This window comes from Carettochelys insculpta, chromosome 1, assembly GCF_033958435.1.
Source record: "Carettochelys insculpta isolate YL-2023 chromosome 1, ASM3395843v1, whole genome shotgun sequence".
NCBI lineage: Eukaryota > Metazoa > Chordata > Testudines > Carettochelyidae > Carettochelys > Carettochelys insculpta.
The window spans coordinates 49,726,521-49,750,468 of record NC_134137.1 but is presented as its reverse complement, the minus strand read 5'-3'; the positions used below and the strand labels follow the sequence as shown (position 1 = coordinate 49,750,468).

The 23,948-nt window shown below is 45.8% G+C and overlaps 1 protein-coding gene across 1 annotated transcript in view; it reads left to right on the top strand.

Moving 5' to 3' along the window:
* The first annotated feature begins 16,984 nt into the window (after positions 1-16,984).
* USP12 (ubiquitin specific peptidase 12) overlaps positions 16,985-23,948 on the top strand; it is a 61,211-nt gene continuing 54,247 nt past the window's right edge. The window contains exon 1 of the mRNA XM_074982191.1: positions 16,985-17,228. Coding sequence (XP_074838292.1) covers positions 17,181-17,228 — 48 coding nt within the window. The 5' untranslated portion in view covers positions 16,985-17,180. The remainder of the gene's footprint in view (positions 17,229-23,948) is intronic.

The window sequence follows — 23,948 nt, the reverse complement described above, 5'->3', positions numbered from 1 at the left end:
TGAGGGGCAGGACTGCCCCTGCACTCATTAGAAGCAGCACAGCACTCACAGTGAGTGCAGGGGCAGGGGTGGTGGGGTGCATGTGTCACCTATGCTTACGGAGGGATAGCTCAGTGGTTTGAGCATTGACTTGCCCAACCCACAGTTGTGAGCTTAATCCTTGAGGCAGCCATTTAGGAGTCTGGGCCAAACTCATTGAAAAAAAAAATTGCCAGGGATGGTGCTTGGTCCTGCTGAGAGCACAGGGGACTGGACTCAATGACATCTGATGGTCCCTTCCAGCTCCGTGATATAAGTACTTTTCTTGAAAACATTCCCAAATCAAGCCTATTTTTACAACCTCATTTTTCCCCGGTCTCCAGTTCCCAGGTTTTGACATCGGTACTCGATACTACACTCTGAAAAGCATCTCTTCTTCCCCGTGTCTTGCTTTAATACCAGTGTAGCACCTTTCTGGCTGCACACTCGTCCCTTGTTACATAACTTTCACTGCACCCTTCAGAAAAACAAGAGAATTAACAGCAGTGCAAGAATTCTGCTGATGTAACACACCCTTTGCATTGCAGGAGTTTATTTGTTTGGAGACAGAGGGAAGCAGTGGAGGAGTTAATGGGTTTCTATTTGCGAATGAACATGAAAGAAGGCAGAGCAAGGCTATTTACTTTAAGTGCCCAGAAGCAAGTTGCAAGGGCTGGTAAATACTATGCAGATCCATGTTCGTCAATGAGCTGGAAGAGTTTTAAGTTTCCATGGGGGGGTGGAGCCATAAATATTCATAACTAGCAGATTTACTGAGTGTTGCTTGGGTCCTTAACTCAGTTACAGATTTTACCTCTCTCATCCAGCAACCTTGGGCCCTGAGTGGTCCCAAAAGGGGGGAAATGCTGGACAAGGGGAGATCGGGTCCTCAGCCTGCCTGGAAGTGGGGCCCCACTCCTGCAGGGCTCCCCTGTGAGACTGCTGGGCTTCCCAGCCCTGGCCAGGTTCCTCACTGCTGCAGGGATGTTGGCAGGCCTCCACATCCCAGCTGGCTCCCCCAGCCCCCGACGGGGTTCCTGTGGCTTCCAGCTCCCTGCTGTGGGGCTGCTGGGCTCACCCTGCCTGGCTAGGATCCCCATGGCTGTGGGGCATTGGGTGGAGCTCCATACCCCAGCTGGGGTCCCCCCTGGCTCCTTGCCATGGGACTCCTGGCAGGGCTTCCAGCTGGGGCTGGGCTCCCCACAGTGGGGCTCCCCTATCCCAGACAGATTCGCTGTAGTAGTGTTCCCTGTCTGCTGCCCATAGGACTCCTCAGAACAGGTTGCTAGCAGGGCTCCTTGCCACCAGCAGGGCTCTGCTTTGGCCCTGGACAACTGGAGTCTCTGGTCCCAGTGCTCTCTGGTCCAACAACGTCCATGGTCTTGCCGGACGATGGATGTTGCCAGACAAGAGGGTGTGAGATGAGAGAATTTCAACCTGTATTATTTTTTGTTTGTTTTGAAAATAAAGGGAAAATGTCCATGCTTTATTTAAATGATTATATTTTTGAAAAATACAGTGTTATTTTATGAAGATTTTTTTTATTTAGGATTTCCTTACTAAGGAATTGTTATTGGCTGTTTGAGCTATTTATTTATTTTAGTTTTTTTAAAAGAGGAATTCCATCAAGTGTATTTTTTCATCCCTATAAATTCTTATCATTTGCTATGTTTAGAAAAAGGGCAGTTTGGTTTTTAATAACATTTTCTTGTAGTTTTTAAATCTTAAGCATTAATTTAGCTGTGGCAAAACAGAACACAAATACAATTTTTTCCCTTCTATCTCTTTTCTGTAAGGTTTATTGAGAAGCAATCCTATTCCAGCTTCATCCTCTTTTTCTGGATCTTCTTGGTTCAGTCTCAATATTCACTCACTTATGTCAATTTTAAGGACTGTATTTGACTTGGTGATTCTGTCTCTTTGCTGTTTGCTTTTATTAGAAACAATCCTATTCTGGTCACATCCTGTTCTCCTGGCTCATCAAAACCCTTGCATGGCTTTAAATTATGATAAGAGATGGCTGTATGCTGAATATGGTGGTCCTAGCAGTTACCACTCAGGAGTTCCTGATCAAACCAACCAACCAACTCTCAAAAATATATAATAGATCTGAGAACGAATCACTTGGGATGGGAGTCACCGTACCACTCCGTTTAGTGACTACACATTCTTTTTCCACTTTTGGGTACATCACAGTCCCAATTGCCTCAGAAATCTCTCCAACAACAGACGACACAGTTGATATGGCAATTCCAAACTGATTAGCCATCTTTAGTTCATTTGTCATTGGACTGCCAACAAATACTTTTTTGGTGTGAGATCTAAGGTGCAAATTGCCCTGGGATAAATGACTGATCTTTTGGACAAGGAGGAACCTGAATATGACTGAGATGTTTGCCTTATAACAAAAACCAATACGAACAAAGATGACCATACTGGATCAGACCAAAGATTCATCTAGTCCAATATCCTGTCTTCTAACAACGGTCTATGCCAGTTGCTTCAGAAGGAATGAACAGAACAGGTAATCAAGTGGTCCATTCCCTGTTGCTCATTCTCAGCTTTTGTTAACCAGAGGGTAGGGACACCATTCCTGCCTGTCTGGCTAACAGTGATTGACGTACTGATCCTCCATGAACTTATTGAGTCCTTTTTTGAATCCCATTATAGTTTTGGAATTTGCAATATCCCATGGCAATGAGTTCCACAAGTTGACTGTGCATTGAGTGAAAAAGTACCTCCTTTTGTTTGTTTCAAACTTACTGCCTATTAATTTCATTTGGTGATCCCTGGTTCTTGTGTTATAAAAAGGAATAAATAACACTTCCTTATGTAGTGTTTCCACACCAGTCATTCTGTGGCCCCCTGTCATATTGCCGCTTCGTTGTCTCTTTTCCAAGCTGAGAAGTCCCAGTCTTATTAATCTTTCCTCATATGGAAGCCATTCCAGGCCCCTAATCATTTTTGTTACCCTTTTCTACGCATTTTCCAATTCTGGTATGCCTTTTTTTGAGATGGGATGACCAGATCTGCACTCAGTATTCAAGATGTGATGTTTGATACATTTATGTAGAGACCATGACAGATTTTCTTTTATTTTCCTTCTCTTTCTTAATGATTCCATATATTCTGGTAGTTTTTTGACTGCTGATGCACATGGAGTAGATTATTCTCAGAGAACTATTCACAATGACTCCAATATCTCTTTCTTGAATAGTAATATCTAATTTAGATGCATCATTTTATGTGAATAGTTGGGATTATGTTTTCTAATGCATGTTTCTCTGCAGTCACAGTCACACACTGCAAGGATTTGTAGACCTAAATCCAGAGGGATTCCTTGTCCATATCGGATTAACTCCTGTGCAGATGGAAGGGAGGGTTTGGACATCAACCTGACTGGGAGCTTGAGGTTAATTTGTTATGGAGATGTACCCTTGCAATCCGGAGACTCAACTTCCAAAATGAAGGGTGATTTTTGCTCCTTGATGCTACACCCCACATCGCCAATTTGACTCATTAAAATGTCATAAACCAGATTCCAAAATATCATAAGATTGGTTTTACACTAGTTATATCTAAAAATACATTGTATTATTTTTGTCTTCTCATTTTTTGGAAACCTTAGGGTGTGCTCAGACTACATTTTCAAGCTTTTCACTGCAACTACCTGAGTTAGAAGCTTACTTCAAATAATAAATGAAATATGAAATTCTCAAGTAATAATCACTTGTATCTAGTAACTGGAGCCTTAAGTAAAACATCAGTTATCATAAGACTTGTGATAAAACAGTGAGAATTGGCCATGCTGTGACATCCCACTTCTTCTCACTATGACAGATGTAGGAGAGAAGAGACATTAGTAGATTAAAGAGAATTAAAAGTGAAAATAAAGGGCAGTGAAATGTCCCTGGAGCCCTCAATGCCTCAATTTTTCTGTCTGTGAAATGGGAACAATATTTATTTACCTGATTGGCTGCCTGTTGTAGTTGGTCGATTCATCAGTGCTTACAAAATGCTATGAAATCCTTGAGTGAAAGGCATTCTAACAAATGTAAATGTTAATACTAGGAAATTTCAATCCCAAATCCTAAAGTCCTTCACCACATTCTTAAGCCTTTAAAAATCAAGAGTATGAGATTGTATGAGATTGGTTTAAAAATAAAGCGTTATTTTTCTTTAAATAATGTGTGGGGTCTTTCTATTTTTTTTCTAGTGCAAGTCTTTGGTGCTCACATTTTCAAGCGTTTCTCAGCAACCAGGAGGGCTAGAGGCACACTTGTTTTTTGTTTGTTTGTTTTAAATTAAAGTGGAAATTATCAGTTCTAAGAATTAAACCTCAGCTTTAAGAAAAGCAACAAATACTGAGAGTGGCAAGTAAATGATGAGAGCTAGCAGTAGTCTAAATAAGGACTCAATAAAATCCCAAAAAAGAATTTCAAGATTTGGTCCTTCTCTCACACATGAACCCCAGCAGCACTGTTCTCAGTGAATCTACTCCTTAGCGGTGAGTTCAGAGTTAATGTTAGACTTGTATGCAGGATTTTTTTAAAAAACAAAATGGGAAGTATAACCAGATGCGGCTATTAAACTAACTGGCCATCAGCAAGTACACAGGGGAGAATACTAATTTTCCAGGGTATGAATCTTCCAAAAGAATGAATCAAAATGATTGTACTTTCTGTTGACAATAAAGACAGCATTGTTCAAAAACTGATTGCCACCTGCGTATGAACAATAGCTGTACAATGAGCAAAACAACAAAGCATGGCTGACAGTGACATGGTTCGATCACAGTAAAATAACCTCCAAACATTAGCACAGCATGAGGCATATCAGAAATCAATTGTGAGCATTCTTTAATGACTTGACTTTACTTGCAAAGTTCTTTCTAATGTTTTCTATGTTCCCTTTGATCAGTTTACCAATATATAAATAATTACTATTTTGCATGGCACTTTGCTAATTTCTCTTTTGCTTCCAGATCAGACACAACAAAGAAAGCAACAGAAAGCCACTGGTCATTACCTACAGCCCCCGCTAAAACCTCCTCAACACATCATCAAGGATCTACAACCTATCCTAGATGATGATCCCTTGCTCTCACAGACCTTGGGGCGGTGGGGGAGAGGCAGGCCAATCTTTGCTTCTAAATAGCCCCCAACCTGAAACACATACTCACCACCAACCACACACCCCACAACAGAAACACTATCCCAGGAACCAAACCTTGCAACAAAGCCTGTTGTCAGTTCTGTCCACACAGGTATCAGAGAGGTAGCTGCGTTAGTCTGTATCCACAAAAACAATGAGAAGTTCTGTGGCACCTTATAGACTAACAGATTTATTGGCACATAAGCTTTTGTGGGCAAAGTCCCACTTCATCAGGTGCATGTAGCGCATCTGACAACATGGGACTTTCCTCACAAAAGCTTATGGTCCAAGAAATGTTAGTTTATAAGGTGCCACAGGACTTCTTGTTTCTGTCCACACATCTACCTTAGTGACACAATCACTGGACCTAATCACACCAGCCATAATATCAAAGGTTCATTCACCTGCACACCTACTAATGTGATATATGCCATGATCTGCCAGCAATGTCCCTCTGCCATGAACATTGGACAGAATTAATGGACTATCTCTATGCAACAGAATTAATGGTCAGACATCACGAATGGTAACATCCATAAACCAGTGAGGGACATTTTAACCTCCCTGGACTCTCAGTTATATATTTGAAAATTGCCATCCTCAAGCAAACTGAACAAATAAATAAATAAACAAACAAACAAATAAATTAAAAAAGCCAGGCTACAATGTGAAACTGCTGATCTGGAATTCATATGTAAATTTGACACCATCAGAATTGGTCTCTCATTACAATAAGTAATTTTCCACTTTAGTTATTTTCACATTCTTATTCACATTTACTCTGACTGAATTAGCTCTGATGTAACACCCCCATCTCTATATCCATACTCCCTCCTTTTCTTTCACTTCCTGAAACTGATTAAGTCAGTTGCAACTCACATACGGCCTGTGCCATAATAAAATTATTCGCCTTTTAGGTGCCACTGGTCTCCTTGTTGTTTCTTCTGCTTCCTTTAGACCTAGATAGTGTAGAGAACTGGTTGCCTGCAGGGACTGAAATTGTGAAAGGAATATTTTACATGGAGAGTGCCAGCTTAAATCTAATGACTGGTCGTTATTACATGATAACTATTTGGTAGCCTATATGAAATGAGTTGACATTCGAGTCCTTACAGAGCAGAAGCCTCCACCACAAAACCCATTACAACTGACACCTTTCTTCGCTACTCTGGAAGGAGAACCAAATTGGACTGTCACACTCTCTCTCTTTTCTCACAAGCCCTTGCACCTGTTTAGAAGCCCATTAAAGAAAATTGGGATTCACAGGAAGGCAAGGTTCATTCATGCACACATCACTGCAAGATCAGGGCCTGGGTTTGTATATTGTTTTTGTCATTGCATAATGATTTTCACATTGTTTTCCGTACCTCTGTGCGTACACCAACTCCCTGAAGGAATATGGTCTCCTTCATAGCCAGCTCTCCCTCTTCTCTTAGTGGTCTGAAGACAAAAGGCAGAAATTATTTAAAAATCTATTGTTAAGTTATTCTAAACTTCAACTTCCTATTTTCATTTTTAAGTGGACAAATTTTCTCTTGAGCCTTTTGTCTACTGATGATATATTTCTCACACACACACGCACGCACACACACACGCACGCACGCACACACACACTTACCTGAACTACTCTTTGACGTTCAGAATTCAGTAATCTTTGTCCTCCCCTAGCTCGTATTTCAATGCTGTTACTATTGATATAAATAAGTTTTACTGTTTACCAGTTGCATACCAGGCAAGATGAGCCAAATCTCTTATGCTGTAGAAGTCAAATGATCAACCTATTCACCTGTGCATTCTCTACAACTGAACAGTAAGCGCAAATATTAACATCTCAACCATTACATCTAGTCTGGTCAGATGCCTCTTGGTTCTTCTTCCCTTCTTGGTCACAAATCTCCAGACTTTGGTTTCTATGCTCTCCATTCGCCTTATTGCAGATCCTTCCTCTTGTAGGCGATGACTACAATAGTTTTGTAGACAAAACTGGGGTTTTTGTCAACAAAACTCACAGAGCATTTACACACAAAATGCGTTTTGTTGACAGACACAGTAAGAAGTCCTGTGGCACCTCATAGACTAACATATTATGGAGCATAAGCTTTCGTGGGCAAAGACCTGCTTCGTTAGAAACTGTCGACAAAAAAGCTGTATAGATGCTCTGGGAGTCCTTTTGTTGACAGAATGAATCAAAAGATCAATCCACTTTTATGTGTAGATGTGATCTGTTGACAAAAGTTTTGTTGTAACATCTCTAACGACAGTAACTTCTGTAGACAGATGCTTCTAGTGTAGGCATGGCCCCTATGTATGTGGCAATGAATTTCTGAATCTGATCATTCAGGAAGACTTCACTTTCTCAGTTCCTACTGGGTGCTGAAATTTGCACTTCCAGACAACGTGTCTTCTCTATTATGTCCACCAGCTTGCACGTCATGTGCCAGGATTCTCTTTTTTGTTTCCCTTTCCTCAGGATGGAAAATATACTATTTCCAAAGCAGGTAAAAGAGGTTGTCCCTTCATTATCCATATCTGCTATGAAGTGTAGACCCATATCTAAATGAACAGAACCACACACATTTTTTACAATCTCCATCTAAAACTCCTCAGTTCACCGGTTCAGACTACTTGCTAACTGATTTATACACTCTCACTGTTAAGATCTGCCCCTTCATTAACAAAGATTTGATCACTCAGACTTCAGAGAGCCTGGGTTACAGCCATATTTTCCTCACCAAGATGTGAGCAAGAAGATCTCTTTGTGTGGACTATTTAGCAGCCCCCAGTCACACGCACTGACTTTTGTTTTTCCTGCCTGATGACCACTTTCTATTCTCTGCCCTCAGCACTTCCAACCAATTGTTCTCTGATCAGTGTTCAGCCCCAGGGCCCACTGAACTGATTGGAAGGCCAGTCCTGGAGCTCAGGACCACTGTGGATGGCTGGTTCTAAGCACCCTGGCTGTGTCTACACTAGCAAGTTATTTTGGAAAATCCAGCCCTTTTCTGAAAGAACACGCAGAGCACCTACACACAAAATGCACTATTTCAATCCAAAATTGGAAGAATGTGTCTCTTTTTCCAGAAGCCCTCTTCTGCTCTCAGATCAGGAAAAGCACATTTTTCTGAAAGAGTCTTCAGAAAAAAAGTCTGTGTAGATGCTCCACAGGCCTTTTTGTGAAAGAACGGTCCACATGGCATCAGATTTTTCGATCCCTGGCCTGTTCTTTCAAAAGAGAGGGGGCTGGGTGGATGCTCTCTATCCAAAGAGTGGATAGGTCTTTTGATCTGCTTTTTTTGTGTGCGGATGCATTCTTTAGAAAGAAGTTTTTTTAGAAGAATTCCTCAGGAAGAACGTCTTCCGAAAAATTGGTGTAGTGTAGGCGTAGTCTCTATTTTTTTAAATGGATGCTTGAGCCCCAAAGCACCCGTAGATTCTGCACCGCCCACATGGAGACATGAAGATCTATTTGCCTGTCTTATGTAGCATCCCAAACCCCAAACCACATGGAGACAAACAGACTGAATACACATTATCACTTTATTTCTAAGCACTGCATCAGGTTTTATGCCCTCTGAAACAATTCTGTTTGCCTAACTTAGCAAGTCAATGGGGTTGTACAGTTGTAAATGAGAGTATAATTTGGCTCATTATCTCTTCATTATGGTACTGCAGAAAAGAAAAATTAATGTTTGATGAAAAATTGTCAGATCTCAAACAAATGAGTACTGAGAGTGTACCATTAAAATAATTAGGCTAATATATATGAGGACAGAAGAAAATGGAAGTTCCTCATTAACAGTTTACATTTTGAGAACAATCCTAAAGATATGCTTCAGGTAGTACAAAACAGTCTGTAAAAATCCATTAAGTGATATTTCTTTCAATCGTCATATAACCTAACTATGCATACACTGGTTCACAACAGGATAAAATAAAGTAGGGCAATTACAGGATTCAAAGAGGGTTACTGAGGATAGTGAGATGACATTTCTTAAATGCCAGTGGAGAACTCTTAAACAAGAGAAGGAGTAACAAGTTTTTTAAATAAGGGACTCATAGTTTTCAAAGTATAGGAAGAAAAAAGATATTAATCTTCTAAAAACAGAGACTACACTAAAAAAAACTGCTCAAATTTCATTTAGTTTTTCCTTATTTGGCAAAGGATCTGTCTATTTCCCCCCATGCCTGTAACTACTGCAAATATTAGTAAACTCTTAATTTTCTTCTACCTCAGGTGTTAAGATCATGGAAATAAAGCTGACTGAGAACAGTACTTGAATGACTCCTAATGAATTAGGAGCTATGTATGAAGTTGCTGCCCTTAGATTAATTCCAGTGTATTATATGTACAACTAGAAGATTTACCCAACATTGTTCGGGTCCTTAATTTTTTTTTTTAAAATATGATGAAAATATACATGCTTCATTTGACTCATTGCTCTGGGGTGCCACCAGCGATGAGGGGCTCAGTATGCAAGCTTCCCTGGGGAGAGGACTACCGTAGCCCTCTCCAACCACAGCAAGTTGGAGTCAGGTGAGAAGCACCTCCCCATGACTGCTGCCACCACAGCTGGAGGTGAGGTGCACATCCCCTGGCTGGGGCAGGTCCATGTTTTTCTGCCCCCGACTCTCCAGCCAGAGTGAAGAATGCAGCAAAGTACTGTCCTGGTACCCATCTCTGGCCCTTTGCTGCTCCCTGTGGTCATTATACAGTATAACTGTGTCTGCTTTCCATCCCATATTCCATGCTGCCCCCATATGGTCATTATATAGCAGAGGCCTCCCTTTCTGTTTTATGAGAAGCAATTCCATCCGAGGCACATCCCATTTTCCTGGCACAATCAGACCTGTACTATACTTTAAGTTATGATAAGAGAAAGTTGCATAAACAATTTGGTGGTCCTAGCTGTTACCATTTAGGAGTTCTTGAACAAAACAGACAGACAAATGGATATTTAGGCAAACTCTCCAAAATATGTAGTAGACAAATACACAAAAACACTGTGCTTGAGGTCTACCTATAATAGACTTAACACAAAACCTAAACCCCAAGGAAATTAAAATTTAAGGAAACAAACAGTATATACTCTCTGTTTCTCTACCTACGGACAAACACACCTGACCAATTGTACGATAAGCATACAACAGAAACGCACGCCCACCTATACTTATGTTCTCATTGCAAAAAGAGCTGTGTTTTACAGTGAGATAGCAAATGTGCATTAACTATCTTGCTCTAAAATCCTAGTGGAGACAAGGGTCTGTACATTTAACGGCAATATTTGTAGATAAGGTCAACAACAGTGAGAAGGTATAGTGTTGACAGAGCTGTACCTAGGGGGCCGAGGCCCAGGACAACTGCCCTCCAGTGCTGCCACCATAGGCCCTGCCACACTCTGCCCCAACTTATCTTCCACATTCTGCCCCTTTTCTGCCCCCCTCGCTCCACACTCTCCTGCCACCCAATGCTTGTCTGAAGCCTCCTCCCACAAGCAACACGAAGGAGGGAATTAATGGGGGGCCTGGCCCAGGGCAGCAGCATGAGGTCATCTTCTAGCTGCAGTCACTGCAGCAGCAGGAGCCGAAGCACCTGGCAGCCCGCTCCACTCTGCTGCCTATCTCCCAGCTCTCTACATACCTCATCACCATGGCAGTAGGACACAGAGCACAGCAGTCTGGGAAATGGGCAGCAGAGCAGAACAGGCTGCCAGGTGGCTCCACTTCCCACTGTTATGATGAGTGCAGGAGAAGGAGACCTCCTGATGCTGCCCTGCACCAAACCCCCAGGCAATCCCCCAGGCTGCCCTGGGCTCTGCGTATCCCGGCCATAGGATGGTTGGGGTGGCCATTGCAGGGTCCCCCCTGTAGCACAGGGCCTGGGATTTTCACCCTGAACAATCCTATGGATGGGACAGCTCTGCGTGTTGATCTTCCCAAGTCTTCACTGGGCAAGGAATGTTGTTAGAATGATGCAAGACACTAGGTAAGCCTCCTTGGTAGATATCCCTCTGGTGCTTGACCTTATGGTTGACCAGGGATAAAACAGAGGGATAATATTGAGCATGACCAAAGAATTACTCCCAGTGGGAAAAAATATACCTTTGAGAAAAAAAGAAATGGGGGAAGATTGTGTGGGAGCAGGGATCTCTGCGATCCACAGAGCCAGAGACGAGTACATAAAACCGAAAGAACAGACATATTGGGTCAGACCAAAGGTCTACCTAGCCCAGCATCCTGACTTCTGACTGTGTCTAATGCCAAGTGTTTCAGAGGGAATAAACAGATCAAATAATCATCACTGACCCCCTAAGTCAGGGGTGGGGAATCCCCAGCCTGCCGTCTGGATCTGGATGGCGGCTTTGCCTGGATCTGGGGGACCTCGAAGCTCGGGGCTCTTCTCCCCAGCTTCCAAACTGCAGCGGGTCAGGTGTGTGGAGCCCTGAGCTTCTTGGGTCGGATCAGGCAAGCTGGGGTTGGATCTGGCCCATGGAGGGGTGGAGAGGGAGGCAGGAAGTGCCTCCACATGGTGCTGCTCCTGCTCACTGCTATTCCTCCAGCCAAGGGCAGGGGAGGGGGAGTGGTGGCAGAAGCAGCATGTCCTGGAGGCTTTAAGACACCGCTCTGATTGGCCGGAATTCTGACCAATCAAAGCAGTGGAGGGTGGTGCCTGGGAGCAGTGGGGAGAAGGCACAGAGCCATGTACATCTGGGGGTGGTAAACAAGCAAGCTGAACCCCCATTGACCAGACCCCACATCCCTCCACCACTCCTGTGCCCCTCCCACCCAGACTCCCCACTCTCACCCTGCTCCTGCCCCATCCCTCCCAGACCACTCACCCCATCCTGACTCCTCCCTTCCAGACCCCACACCCCAAATCCTTTTGCACCCTTCCCTCCCACCCATCTCCTGGTCAGACTCCCACCCCAGCCCACTCCTGTATCCCTCACCGACCCAGACCCCCCACTTGCAGCCCACTCTTGCACCCCAGTTCCACCCAGATCACCCACCCCCAGCCCACTCCTGCCCAGGTGACCCACTTCCAGCCCACTCATGCACTCTCCCTGCTGCCTTGACCTCACACTCAAAGCCCACTTCCTCACACCCCCCTTTCACACTGAGCCCCTTATTTTTGTCCCTATGCCAGAGATGTCCAAAAGATGCACTAACACTGCTCACCCTCCCCCAGGCTCTGGGACTGGTGTGTGAGGGGAAGAAGGGGACCATCTCCTTTTTTTTCAGTCAGGGACCACATCAGTGAGGTTTTTCCCCCTCCTAAGCCCGCTTCTCTATCCCACTCTGGCCCCAATCACCCACCCCCACCCTGCTCCTGCACCCTCTCTCCTGCCCAGACCCCATAGCCCTGACCCCTATGTAGTCAGGAACCACATCAGTGAGGTTTTTTTATTCCCCTTTATTTCTCACTTGAGTAGCCCCGACCCAAAAACCAGTTTCCCATCCCTGCATTGACTTACTTGACTGAAGCCCTTGTACTCCAAGTGGCGCATAGGCCATCTATAAGTCTCCTCCACCTCACTCTGTCTCAAGACAAAACTTCTAGCTGACTCCAGCTGTTGTCCTTCAGTCTCAGTAGATCTTCTCCACGTTGTCCTACGTCTTCCTCTTTTGCATTTTCCTTGTGCTTTCCATGGGAGAGCTTGATGGACTATGCTGAATGATGGTTTTCTGAGAGGGTGGCTTAGCAACCACCACTTTCTTCTCTTGATTTGAACGAGTATTATGCATGGAGTGCTTGCAGCTCCAAAGTTTGGGTTGCACCAAATCATTCCATTATAATGCTCATTCTGAACAAACATCTCTGCCCCCTATTTTTACTTGCAAGAGATACTTGGCTGCATTTTTCTGAGTCTAATCTTAGCATTTAGTAGGATTTTTCAATGGTCCTCAACTGTGGGAAAAAAACAGTCTTTATGAGTTTTAGCCAATTCTTTTTAAATACTGTTTATTTATGCATTTATTATTATTATTTATTAAAATGTGCTCAGCACTTTCCATATGTCTTCCTATTTCTAGTTTTAGATTTCTTGTTAGAAAAATATATACGTATAAACTATGTCTCTATCTCTTCAACAGCTGCAAGTTCACCTGGTCTTTTCCTGGAACTGACTCTGCTGTTGAGTCTTAAAAAATACAATCAAAAAACTCATTAAAAATCCCCTCTTCCCTTGCCTTTTCATCATCCCAACAATCAATCAGTTTTCTTAGCAAAAATGGCAAATTCAAAACTGATCAACGGAAAAAATACTTTTTCACATAATGTACAATTAGCCTTATGGTCCCAGGATGATTCCACCCTGCCCAAGGACAATGCGGCCATCAAACAATGCTGGAAATGCGGCCATCAAACAATACTGGAAACAGCACTTTGAGAAACTACTAAACCGCGAATCCACAGTCTCTGATAACACCACTGAATCTACTCCACGATGCTGAGCAATGGAACAGCTTGCTCATGTCCCATCTGCTGAAGAAGTCTGGCATGCCATCAATCAGACAAAAAAGAATCACAAGGCCTCAGGCCCAGCTGGCATCTCAGCTGATGATTTAAAAGCTGCTGGAACAGTGCTCCAGCCAGGCCCATCCCTAGTCGGGGATTGGGGCCTGGGACAATCTCACCCCTGCTCCAGGCCTGCTGCCCCACTCCACCTCTTCCCCTGCCACCCCAAACCCCACTCTTGCCCCATGTCTTCCCACACCTGATTCATCTTCTACTGGCCCCATTGTACCCCTTCCCTAGGACCCCCTCCTGCAAGTAATATGACTCAGGAGAATATGGGATGGGGCTGGGATGGGGCCACAGCAAGGGTCATTTCCATCATAAGATTATTCCACGATTGGATGACTGCTATCATTAGGTGCAACAGCTCAGAGATTGAGCCATTCATCATTCACACTAGTGTGAGCCAGGGCTGTGTTATTACTATTGTTATTGTTATTACTTCAGTACTCCTCTCCATTTATCTTGCCATGATCCTGATTCTCATTATGCATCACCTTTCCAGTGAAAGCAGGATTGAGTAGCCTACAGATAGCCAACTCCTCAGTCACCGATGTCTCCAAACAAAATCTAAAATCATGAAAACTGGCATCACTCACCTTCAGAAGGCAGATTCCTGTGTCATTCTTACACACTTGGAGGCTGACTTGCAAAGTACCCTAAATGTTTTGGCAAATGCTTGTCACAGCCTGGGTCTTTCTCTTAACATCAGGAAAACCAAGTTGCTCCACTAGCCCTCACGTGTACAGACAATTCTTCAGACTCCACAAGTCACTATTATATGTTTGCACACACCTCTCTCAAACAACAAGCACGACACTGAAATTGAATATGAGATCCGTTGTGCCAGCACATTTTATGAAGACTACTCAAATGAGTCTTCAATGATAGGGATCTGTAAACAGGTATCAAGATCTTGATTTACAAGGCAGTAATCACCTCCACCCTTGTCTATGAGTGTGAGACCCAAGTAACATATAGACAACATCTCAAGCGGCTGCAGTAGTTCCGACATTGCTGCCTCAGGAGAATTCTCAGGATCAGCTGGGAAGACCCATGTACTAAAATCGGCATTCTCTCTGCAGTCAATAACAGCAGTACACAAGGTGAGGTCATGAAATACCAATTCTGCTGGGCGGGACACTATGTATGTATGTCTGACACTCACCTCTGGAAGCAAGCACTCTTCTCTCAGTTAGATCAAGGAAGAAGGGCTCACAGAAGGACGCAGAAGCATTTCAAAGATATACTGAAAGTACAACCTTAAAAAGAGAGGCATCGATCCAGCAACCTGGAAGGACTAAGCATGGAACAGAGCACAGTGGTACCGCACCATACACCAAGCCACATCTCCCTTTGAGAAAAACAGATGCGCTCATCGTGAGACAGGTAAGTGACCAAAGAGGAAAGAAAAAGCACAGCATTCCAACCAACAACTATGTCGCTTTTGAGATTACATCTGTCACTGGCAAAATCTGCAGGACAAGAATTGGGCAATTAGCCTGTGGAATTCATTGCGACTAGCTTATGATGAGGTTAGAAGGATTTACCAAGGGATTAGCTATTTAGATCAGAGGTTCTCATACTTCATTGAAACACAACCCCCTTCTGATTACAAAAATTCCATGACCTCTGTAGGGGGACTAAAGCCTGCGCCCACCTGAGCCACATCACTCCAGATGGGATTTCCAAAACAAAAGCTCAAGTCTCACCAATCAACCTGATAGGGAGCCAAAGATGAACCCCAATGGGTTCAGCCCCAGGCAGGGGTCCTGTAACCTAAGCCATGCCAGCCAGGGATGAAGCCTAGTCTTGGGCTTCAGCCCAGGCAGTGAGGCTTGGGTTTTGGTCCCAGACCCTAGCAAGTATAACACCAGCCCTACTAACCCCATTAAAATGGAGTCCTGACCCATAGTTTGCGAACTTTTAATTTAGACAGATATATGGAATGACTGTACTAAATACAAAAATTAATAAATATTTTTGCAAGGGACAGAAAGCCTCATGCTTCAAGCCTTGAGTCAATTGTTATCTTTTGGTTGCAAGGAGGCCTTCTTCCCTAGGGACTAATTACCGCATCATTTCCAGATTTCAGGAATTCTTGCTCTTCCTCTGAAACATGAAATACTAGACTACATGGTCCTCTGGTCTCTTACTGCTGATGTCAGTGTCAGGATTAGGCCTTGGGGCTTCTTCCAGAATCATCTGTGTCAGGCTCTTTGCCCTGCATAAATGCAGACTCCACCTTCAGGAGTGGTGGTGGCTTGGAAATATTGTGCAGATAAATGCCTTTGAGCAGAAGGGGAGCTCATTATGGTATCATAGAACAGGAAAGGACATCCAGAGATTATCACTTGCAGTCCCCTGCGCCCACAGCAGGACCTATGAGCATCCCCAACAGATTTTTTTTTTAAATCTAATCTGCCCCAGACCCTTGAAAGCACCACTGAAGGACAAAACTCACAAACTTTTACAAGGCCAATGCTCTTACCAGAATCATCCACCTTCTGCTATTCTGCTGTAGTGCTTTTCAACCTGTGGCCCATGGACCCCTCTCTCTGGGCCTACTAGATTACGTCTGAGGTTTCAAAGAGGTCCAAAACCCAGCTGAAATTCTGTAGGGGCCCACAAATGGAAAAAGGTTGAAAACCAATGTTATGCTAGAGTCTCTGTAAACACCTCATTGGCATTACAGCTGAGCTGTTTAAAGCTTAAGTAACACAGTAGCATCAGGCTCCCATTTGCAACTGGCACCACAATGTTTTTACCAGTTTGGGAGCTTTGGGTTTAATTGTGGCAGGGTGGACACATGGTATTAACTCCCAGCACATCTGACCAGCTCAACAGGAGTTTGGGTGCTGCTCTCCAAGCTGGGCTCAGGGCTCCAGTTTGCCTGTTGCTCTGTACTGTGAGGAGCACTGAGGTTTTACTCACTCATCCCTACAGCAAGGAGGAGTCGAAGAGCAAGAGCCCCCAGTTGCACTACACAAGCTGCACTGGCTCCTGCTTTGCAACCCAGGCACAAGCTTACTAACGCCCTGGGCCTGACTTTGGTCACGTGCAACAGCCCCTCTGCTGCCACATGCGGCACAGCCAGCATAAGCGTGGGACCGGCCCCCGCCAGGCAGGAGAGACCACGTGGCAGCAGTGGGAAGGGACGCTGCTTCCTTACAGCACGCGTGTGGGGCGGCGCTAAGACCCGGGAGGCAGCAGAGGGGTAGGCGTGGTGGACGGCGCTACCGCGAGGAAGTAGAGAACAACGTGGTGGGCGGTGCTAGGGCCCCGAGGGAGCCGGCGTAAGGCGGGGTGAGCTCGCGAGCGAGCTGCGGGGAGAGGGTCTCGCGCTCTCTGCCTGGGCTCGGAGCCGCGCGCCCGGCGGTTGAGGGCAGCGGGTCTGGCGTGTGGGCCCCGCGTCCCGCCGCTGCTGCGGCTGGCGGGGGCTGCCCCCTCCCAGGCTCGGCGCTGTGATTGGGCGGAAGATGGCGCTGGGCGGATGGAAATCCTCATGACGGTCTCCAAAATCGCCTCTACCTGTACCATGGTGCGTGCGGGGGCGGCCGGGCGCCCGCCCGCAGGGTCTGGGGGCGCCTGTGTGGGAGAGGGGCGGGCGCGCGGAGCGCCGAGCTGCGGGGAGGGCGAGGCAGCGCTGGCAGAGGCGCCGCCTCGCGCGTGGCTGCGTGTGGGCGGGGGACGCGCTGCCTTCCCAGCACACAGGTGACAGGGCTCGGGAACGCGGCGCTGCCTGCCGGGAGTCTGTTTTCATTGAGAGCGGCGCCGCTCGCCGGGGGAGGCGATCCCAGGCGGGGCTGGGGGTGGTCGGCCTCAGCGAGCGCGGCGTTGAGGCGAGCCCGAGTGGAACTGGGCGCGGGGAAGCATCCTGTGGGCACAGGGCGAAACTTGATCGAAATACCCCCGCGTGAGGCTAGGGCTGATTAGTCCGCCAGGTCTCTTTCAGAATGGTAATGGAAATCCGGCTGGTGCTGCGGAATATTTGTTCAAGATGGGTTTTACCCAGTGCGGGATTTCACCGTGTGTCTGGAGAGCTTGGGGGCGGGGCGGTTCTAAGTACACGTTGGGTTTTTTTTTGTCACCCGTGGCTAGTACATACTAGCCGCGTCTACGGCTACGTCTACACGTGCACCCAACTTCGAAATAGCTTATTTCGATGTTGCGACATCGAAATAGGCTATTTCGATGAATAACGTCTACACGTCCTCCAGGGCTGGCAACGTCGATGTTCAACTTCGACGTTGCTCAGCCCAACATCGAAATAGGCACAGCGAGGGAACGTCTACACGCCAAAGTAGCACACATCGAAATAAGGGAGCCAGGCACAGCTGCAGACAGGGTCACGGGGCGGACTCAACAGCAAGTCGCTCCCTTAAAGGGCCCCTCCCAGACACACTTTCATTAAACAGTGCAAGATACACAGAGCCAACAACTAGTTGCAGACCCTGTATATGCAGCACGGACCCCCAGCTGCAGCAGCAGCAGCCAGAAGCCCTGGGCTAAGGGCTGCTGCCCACGGTGACCACAGAGCCCCGCAAGGGCTGGAGAGAGAGTATCTCTCAACCCCCCAGCTGATGGCCGCCATGGAGGACCCCGCTATTTCGATGTTGCGGGACGCGGATCGTCTACACGTCCCTACTTCGATGTTGAACGTCGAAGTAGGGCGCTATTCCCATCCGCTCATGGGGTTAGCGACTTCGACGTCTCGCCGCCTAACGTCGATTTCAACTTCGAAATAGCGCCCAACATGTGTAGACGTGACGGGCGCTATTTCGAAGTTACTGCCGCTACTTCGAAGTAGCGTGCACGTGTAGACGCAGCCTACATGTGCTGGCTACTTCGAAGTAGCTGCGCCAACTTCGAAACAGCGCCTGCCAGGTCTACATGTGGCGAGCGCTATTTGGAAGTTGAAATCGACGTAAGGCGGCGAGATATCAAAGTCACTATCCCCATCAGGAGATGGGAATAGCGCCCTACTTCGACGTTGAACGTCGAAGTAGGGCACATGCAGACGATCCGCATCCCACAACATCGAAATAGCGGGGTCCGCCATGGCGGCCATCGCTGAGGGGTTGAGAGACACTCTCTCCAGCCCCTGCGGGGCTCTATGGTCACCATGTGCAGCAGCTCTTAGCCCAGGGCTTCTGGCTGCTGCTGCTGCAGCTGAGGATCCATGCTGCATGCACAGGGTCTGCAACCAGTTGTCGGCTCTGTGGATCTGGTGCTGTTTAGTGCAAGTGTGTCTGGGAGGGGCCCTTTAAGGGAGCAGCTTGCTGTTGAGTCTGCCCTGTGACCCTGTCTGCAGCTGTTCCTGGCAGCCTTATTTCGATGTGGGCCGCTTTGGTGTGTAGACACTCCCCTGCAGCGCCTACTTCGATGTAGTGCTGCCCAACATTGATGTTGAACGTCGACAGCACCAGCCCTGGAGGACGTGTAGACGCTATTCATCGAAATAGCTTATTTCGAAGTCGCTACATCGAAATAAGCTATTTCGATGTAGCATCCCTGTGTAGACGTAGCTACTGCTGTGTAGACTGCCTGCCATAGCACAGTGGCAAGCTTGTGCACCCCAGGGTTGCCCTTAAAAGCTCCATTGCAATTGGCCTTGTACAGGATGCAAAGGTATTGGTGTTTATGGAGGTATGTCTAAGGCATAGAGGTGGAAGGGACCTTCAGAGGTCATCAAGTCCAGTCCCTGCCCTCACAATAAGACTTCTCACCCTCATTGACAGTTACTTTTTTAGTCTGTTTACCCCAGGTCTCTGATTGGCCCCTTCAAGGATTGGGCTCACAAACTTAGGTTTAATAGGCCAATGCTCAAACTGCTGAGCTATCTCTCCCCCCCGACTAACCTGCCTTAGACCCTTGGGAGGCTCCCTCAAAGATTGAGCTCAGAATCCTCTGTTTACAAGGCCAATGCACTAACCACCAAGCTATCCTGGCTCTCAGTTTAGTCTGAATGGTTTGCATCTGTCCAGTCCTTTCAGTATTTTTTAAGTTGGATTTTGCTCTTAAGTATTGGTGAAGGCAGAGTTATGAGTGCCTTGATTGGTGTAATAGAACTTCTCTATTGTTAACCAGAATGTAGAGTTCTTTGAGAGTGTTGTGCTTGGAGACCAATCTATCCTTTGTAAAATTAGTGTTTCCTCTCAAATGAGGAATATTGGGACACCATTGTAATGGATTTTGCATGAGTACGACTCTTTTGAAGGAATAAAGGACTCATGTCCAGAGCTAGCTATGCATCTTCCTTTCAGAGCACAAAAGTGTGAAAGTAGAGGTTAGAGACTGTGGAAGTGGGGAGAGACCTATTGTATCATTCCCTACCGTACTTTCTCTAAGCTTTTTTCTCTGCCTAGTTGTAAACTTCCCAAACAGAGAGGGGCTTCCTCCACTAACCATGAGATACTTTCCTGCAGTTTTCAGGAATTTCTGGATTGTCTTAATCACGGAAGATTAGGGTTGGAAGAAATGTCAGGAGGTCATTTTAGCCAATTCCCTTCTTAAAGCAGTATCAGCCCCAACTAAATTATTCCATCCAGGGCTTTCTTAAGCCTTTCCTTAAAAACCTCTGAGGATGGAGATTCCCCAGTCTCCCTAGGCAATGCATTCTAGTGCTTCACCACCCTCTTAGTGAAGTAGTTTTTTCCTAATATCCAAGTCAGTGTTCCCCATTGGTTCTTACTCTGTCATGTGCTACCACTGAGACTAGCCTAGCACAGAGGTCTGCAACTTCTGCTTCCGAAGCCACGGGCATCTCTTAAGGGACTTCTTCATGGTTCCTAACATTTACTTTGCAATTATATTACAACCTCTCCTGATTATTTTTGGTATTTTGGTCATAATCTAAAAGCTGAACAATGAGCAACTCATATCTAAATAGCAAACGATATGTGATCTCAAAACGTTGGCTGACTCCCCTTTAATAGGTTCAGTGCATTGTGGGATATGTGTGTACACTGCTCTTAAAATAGGAATTAAAAAAGTATGGTTTGACATTATTTGTTAAGGACCATTTCATATTCATGTGCATTGTGACTCTTGAATTATTGTTTTGTTTTTTTTAACTGAATTCAGAAAAGGTTCTCGTTCTTTTGGTTGCTGACTCCGGGCCTAATTCCATCATCTTTGGACCCTCCCCCAGCTTTCTCCTCTGCTATCAACCCCCACACCCATTCTTCTCTCCTGAACACTAAATAAACCCAGTTTCCTGAGCCCCTCCTCATAAATCATGTGTCTGGGCTTCCTGATCATTTTCGTTGCCCTCTGCTGGACTCTCCAATTTGTCCACATTCTTTTTGTAGTCCTCGGAGGGCCCAAGACTGGATGCAGTACTACATATGTGGCCTTATGAGTGCTGAACAGAGGGGGATAATCACTTCCATCAGTCTGCTGGCTGTGCTGCTACTTGCAGCCAAATATACTTTTACCCTTCTTGGTAACAAGGGCACCCTGTTAACTTACAAATGAATATATAAAGCAAGTTTCAAAGGCAGCCCAAACTTTTTTAAATTAGTAAATTTCTAAAGCTATGTCATCTAAGTTAGACTAGCAAGGTTACTGGCAAACTGTAGGATCAGATGTTTGTGGTATGGGAAAACTCTCAAAGTGCTTGCAGGTAAGCTACTGAACAGCCATCAGATAAGGATCTGGATTGAATTTGGACAAGTGACAGGTGAGGACTCCACATTCTTTATCACCTGAGCTATTTTGTTTCAATTAAATGTCTTGCAATGAATTGAAATAAGTCTGTACATAACTCAGGCATTTTTACATCAGTTACGTTGTGGTTAGTCTTAGGGCTTATAAACTCTTGAAGTGCATTGGGATACAGTCGTTAGACATTTCAGAATTCATTTTAAATTGTATGTGCTTTATTACTAGTCTTCTGATACATGGGCTTACATCTCAGGCTGTCTTCATACTACAGTTAGTTGTCTGACTGGGAGAACTTGTCTACTGGGGACCTCATGGAAGTCAGCCATGGGTATGGTACTGTGATGCTTCCCAGGGACATCCAGGGTTTTAAGGTGCCTCACTAATACTTTCCTCAACATGAGTCTTGTCTGTGCCTGCTGTGGATCAGCTCCTTGACTCCAGCATCCTTTAGCAACACAAGCACTACTTTTCAGGCCTTGTTCTGTTTGTGGTTAGCAATAGGCACAAACCAATCTCTGAGACCTCCAACCATCCTTCTTGGTAACTCAGCCCCTCGTCCACTGAACACTCACAGAACTCTCAGATTTGCTACTCTTAAATAGGCATGTGAATGACTAACTGGTAAGCCTCATCCTAAATGGATGTGGCTTACTGATTATGGCTAACAGGCAGGGGCTGGAACAGCGGCTGCTGTAGGTGAGGAGTACTCCAGTGCTGCCAAACCAGCCGCCTCATCTGTGGCTGCCCTAGGCAGGGGCCCCAGTGCTGGGGACAGGGGCTGCTCCAGTCAGGTTGGAGTGCCCTTGTCCATGGTGCATGAGGGACTGGGACTACTCTGGCCTAGCTGGAGCATCTCTGCCTGTAGCGCACCCAGGGCTGCTGCAAATGGGGGCTGTTCCTGTCCAATTGGCACACCCTCGCCTGCAGTATGATTGAGGCCCTGGGAAGTGGTGCTGTTCTAGCCAGGCTGGAGTGCCACCACCCACAGTGTGTCAAGGACTGGGGCTGCACTGGACTGCCCCCCACCTGTGGCAATGCCATGTGCAGAGAAGCTCCAGCTGGGGCAGAGCAGCTGGGGTCCCTGGCATGCCACAGGCAGGGGTGCTTCAGCCCAGCCAGAGCAGCCCTGGCACCTTACGGGTGGGAAGGGGGAGCTGAGGAGGCTGCTCCAGGCTGGTTGGGCTGGAGTGGCCTCCCTAGCCACCCTGTTCTTCCATTTGTTAACCAGTTTAATAGTAGGTTAGCCTACTGTTTAACCAGTTAACCAATTAAATAGGATTTTACATCCCTACAGTAAACCCTTGATTTAACAGACTAACGAGTGGGAGAGGTGTCCATTTAATACCGAAAGTCCATTAAATGCGAGGGTTTACTTGTATTTGCTCTTGTATTTGCTCCCCTCACCAAAAAAAATACTATACAATGGGTGACTCAACACAGCTGCTGAAGTAGCCAAGCTGGAGCCTCTGGAGCTTCCTCAAGTCCTGGATGACCCGCCCACGTGGCTGGAGCCTCTGCCACAGCTGGATCTGCCACATGCTCCTCCCATTGGGTATAGGGCATGTATGCAAGTGGCTTTTCCCAGGTACTTGCCCACCCCTAGTGGGAGGACCGTGTGGCGGGGTGGTCGTGCAGCCATGGCATCTGCTGTAGTGACAATAACCACTCAAACAGGTGAGTCACCAGCATTTGTGTTTTCTTTGCCGGGTGGAGTGTTCAGTGGACTTCGGGAACAATGGGGGCCTGGGGAATGTCCATTGTTCCTGTAGTCTGCTAAATTTGGGGTGTACTGTATTCTCAAAGGAACAGTACAGACAACTTTACAAGTTTTAATTCAGGATTTCCACTTTGCTTAAAAACGCTTAAACTTCAGTGTTGTCATTAATGGCTTAAATAGCAGAGTAGAGAATATGATTACACAGTCTTGTGTATGATACTAAGCTGGGTGGGATCACGTGGATTTTGGAGGGCAAAATTAGGATTTTGGAGAATTGGTCTGGAACCCAAGGTGACATTTAGTAAAGTCAAATGCACCATTTGGAAAGAAGAAATCAACAAAATGGGGAATGCTGTGTTGGTTGTAGTACTGCTGTGGCGGATCTGCAAGGTTATAATGGATCACAAATTGAATAACAGTCAACACCATCATGCAGCTGTAGAAAAAAGCGTAATATTCTGGGGCATACTAACAGAAATGTTTTGTGTAAGATGGGAGGAGGTGGTTGTCTTGCTTCACTCCCCAGTGATGATGGAGTACTTAGGTGGAGTACTGTGCCCCGCTCTGTACTTCATGCTATAAGATAGATTTGGATATGTTTGAGAGAATCTGGAGGAAAGCAACAAAAATGATAGAAGATTTAGAGAACCTCAACTATGAGGTAAAGTTTAAAAAAAGAAAAAAATCTTAGGGGAAACCTGACAAGTCTTGAGATATGTTATGCCCCATGTCTGTTGATGGTAGGACAGGAAGTAATGAGCATAATCTATAGCAGTGGATACTTCGGTGAGATCAGCATTTACCAAACTAATTTGGCCATGGAACACTTTTTTGGTCTTGGAATATATTGACAGAACACATACATGCTGGACTGGG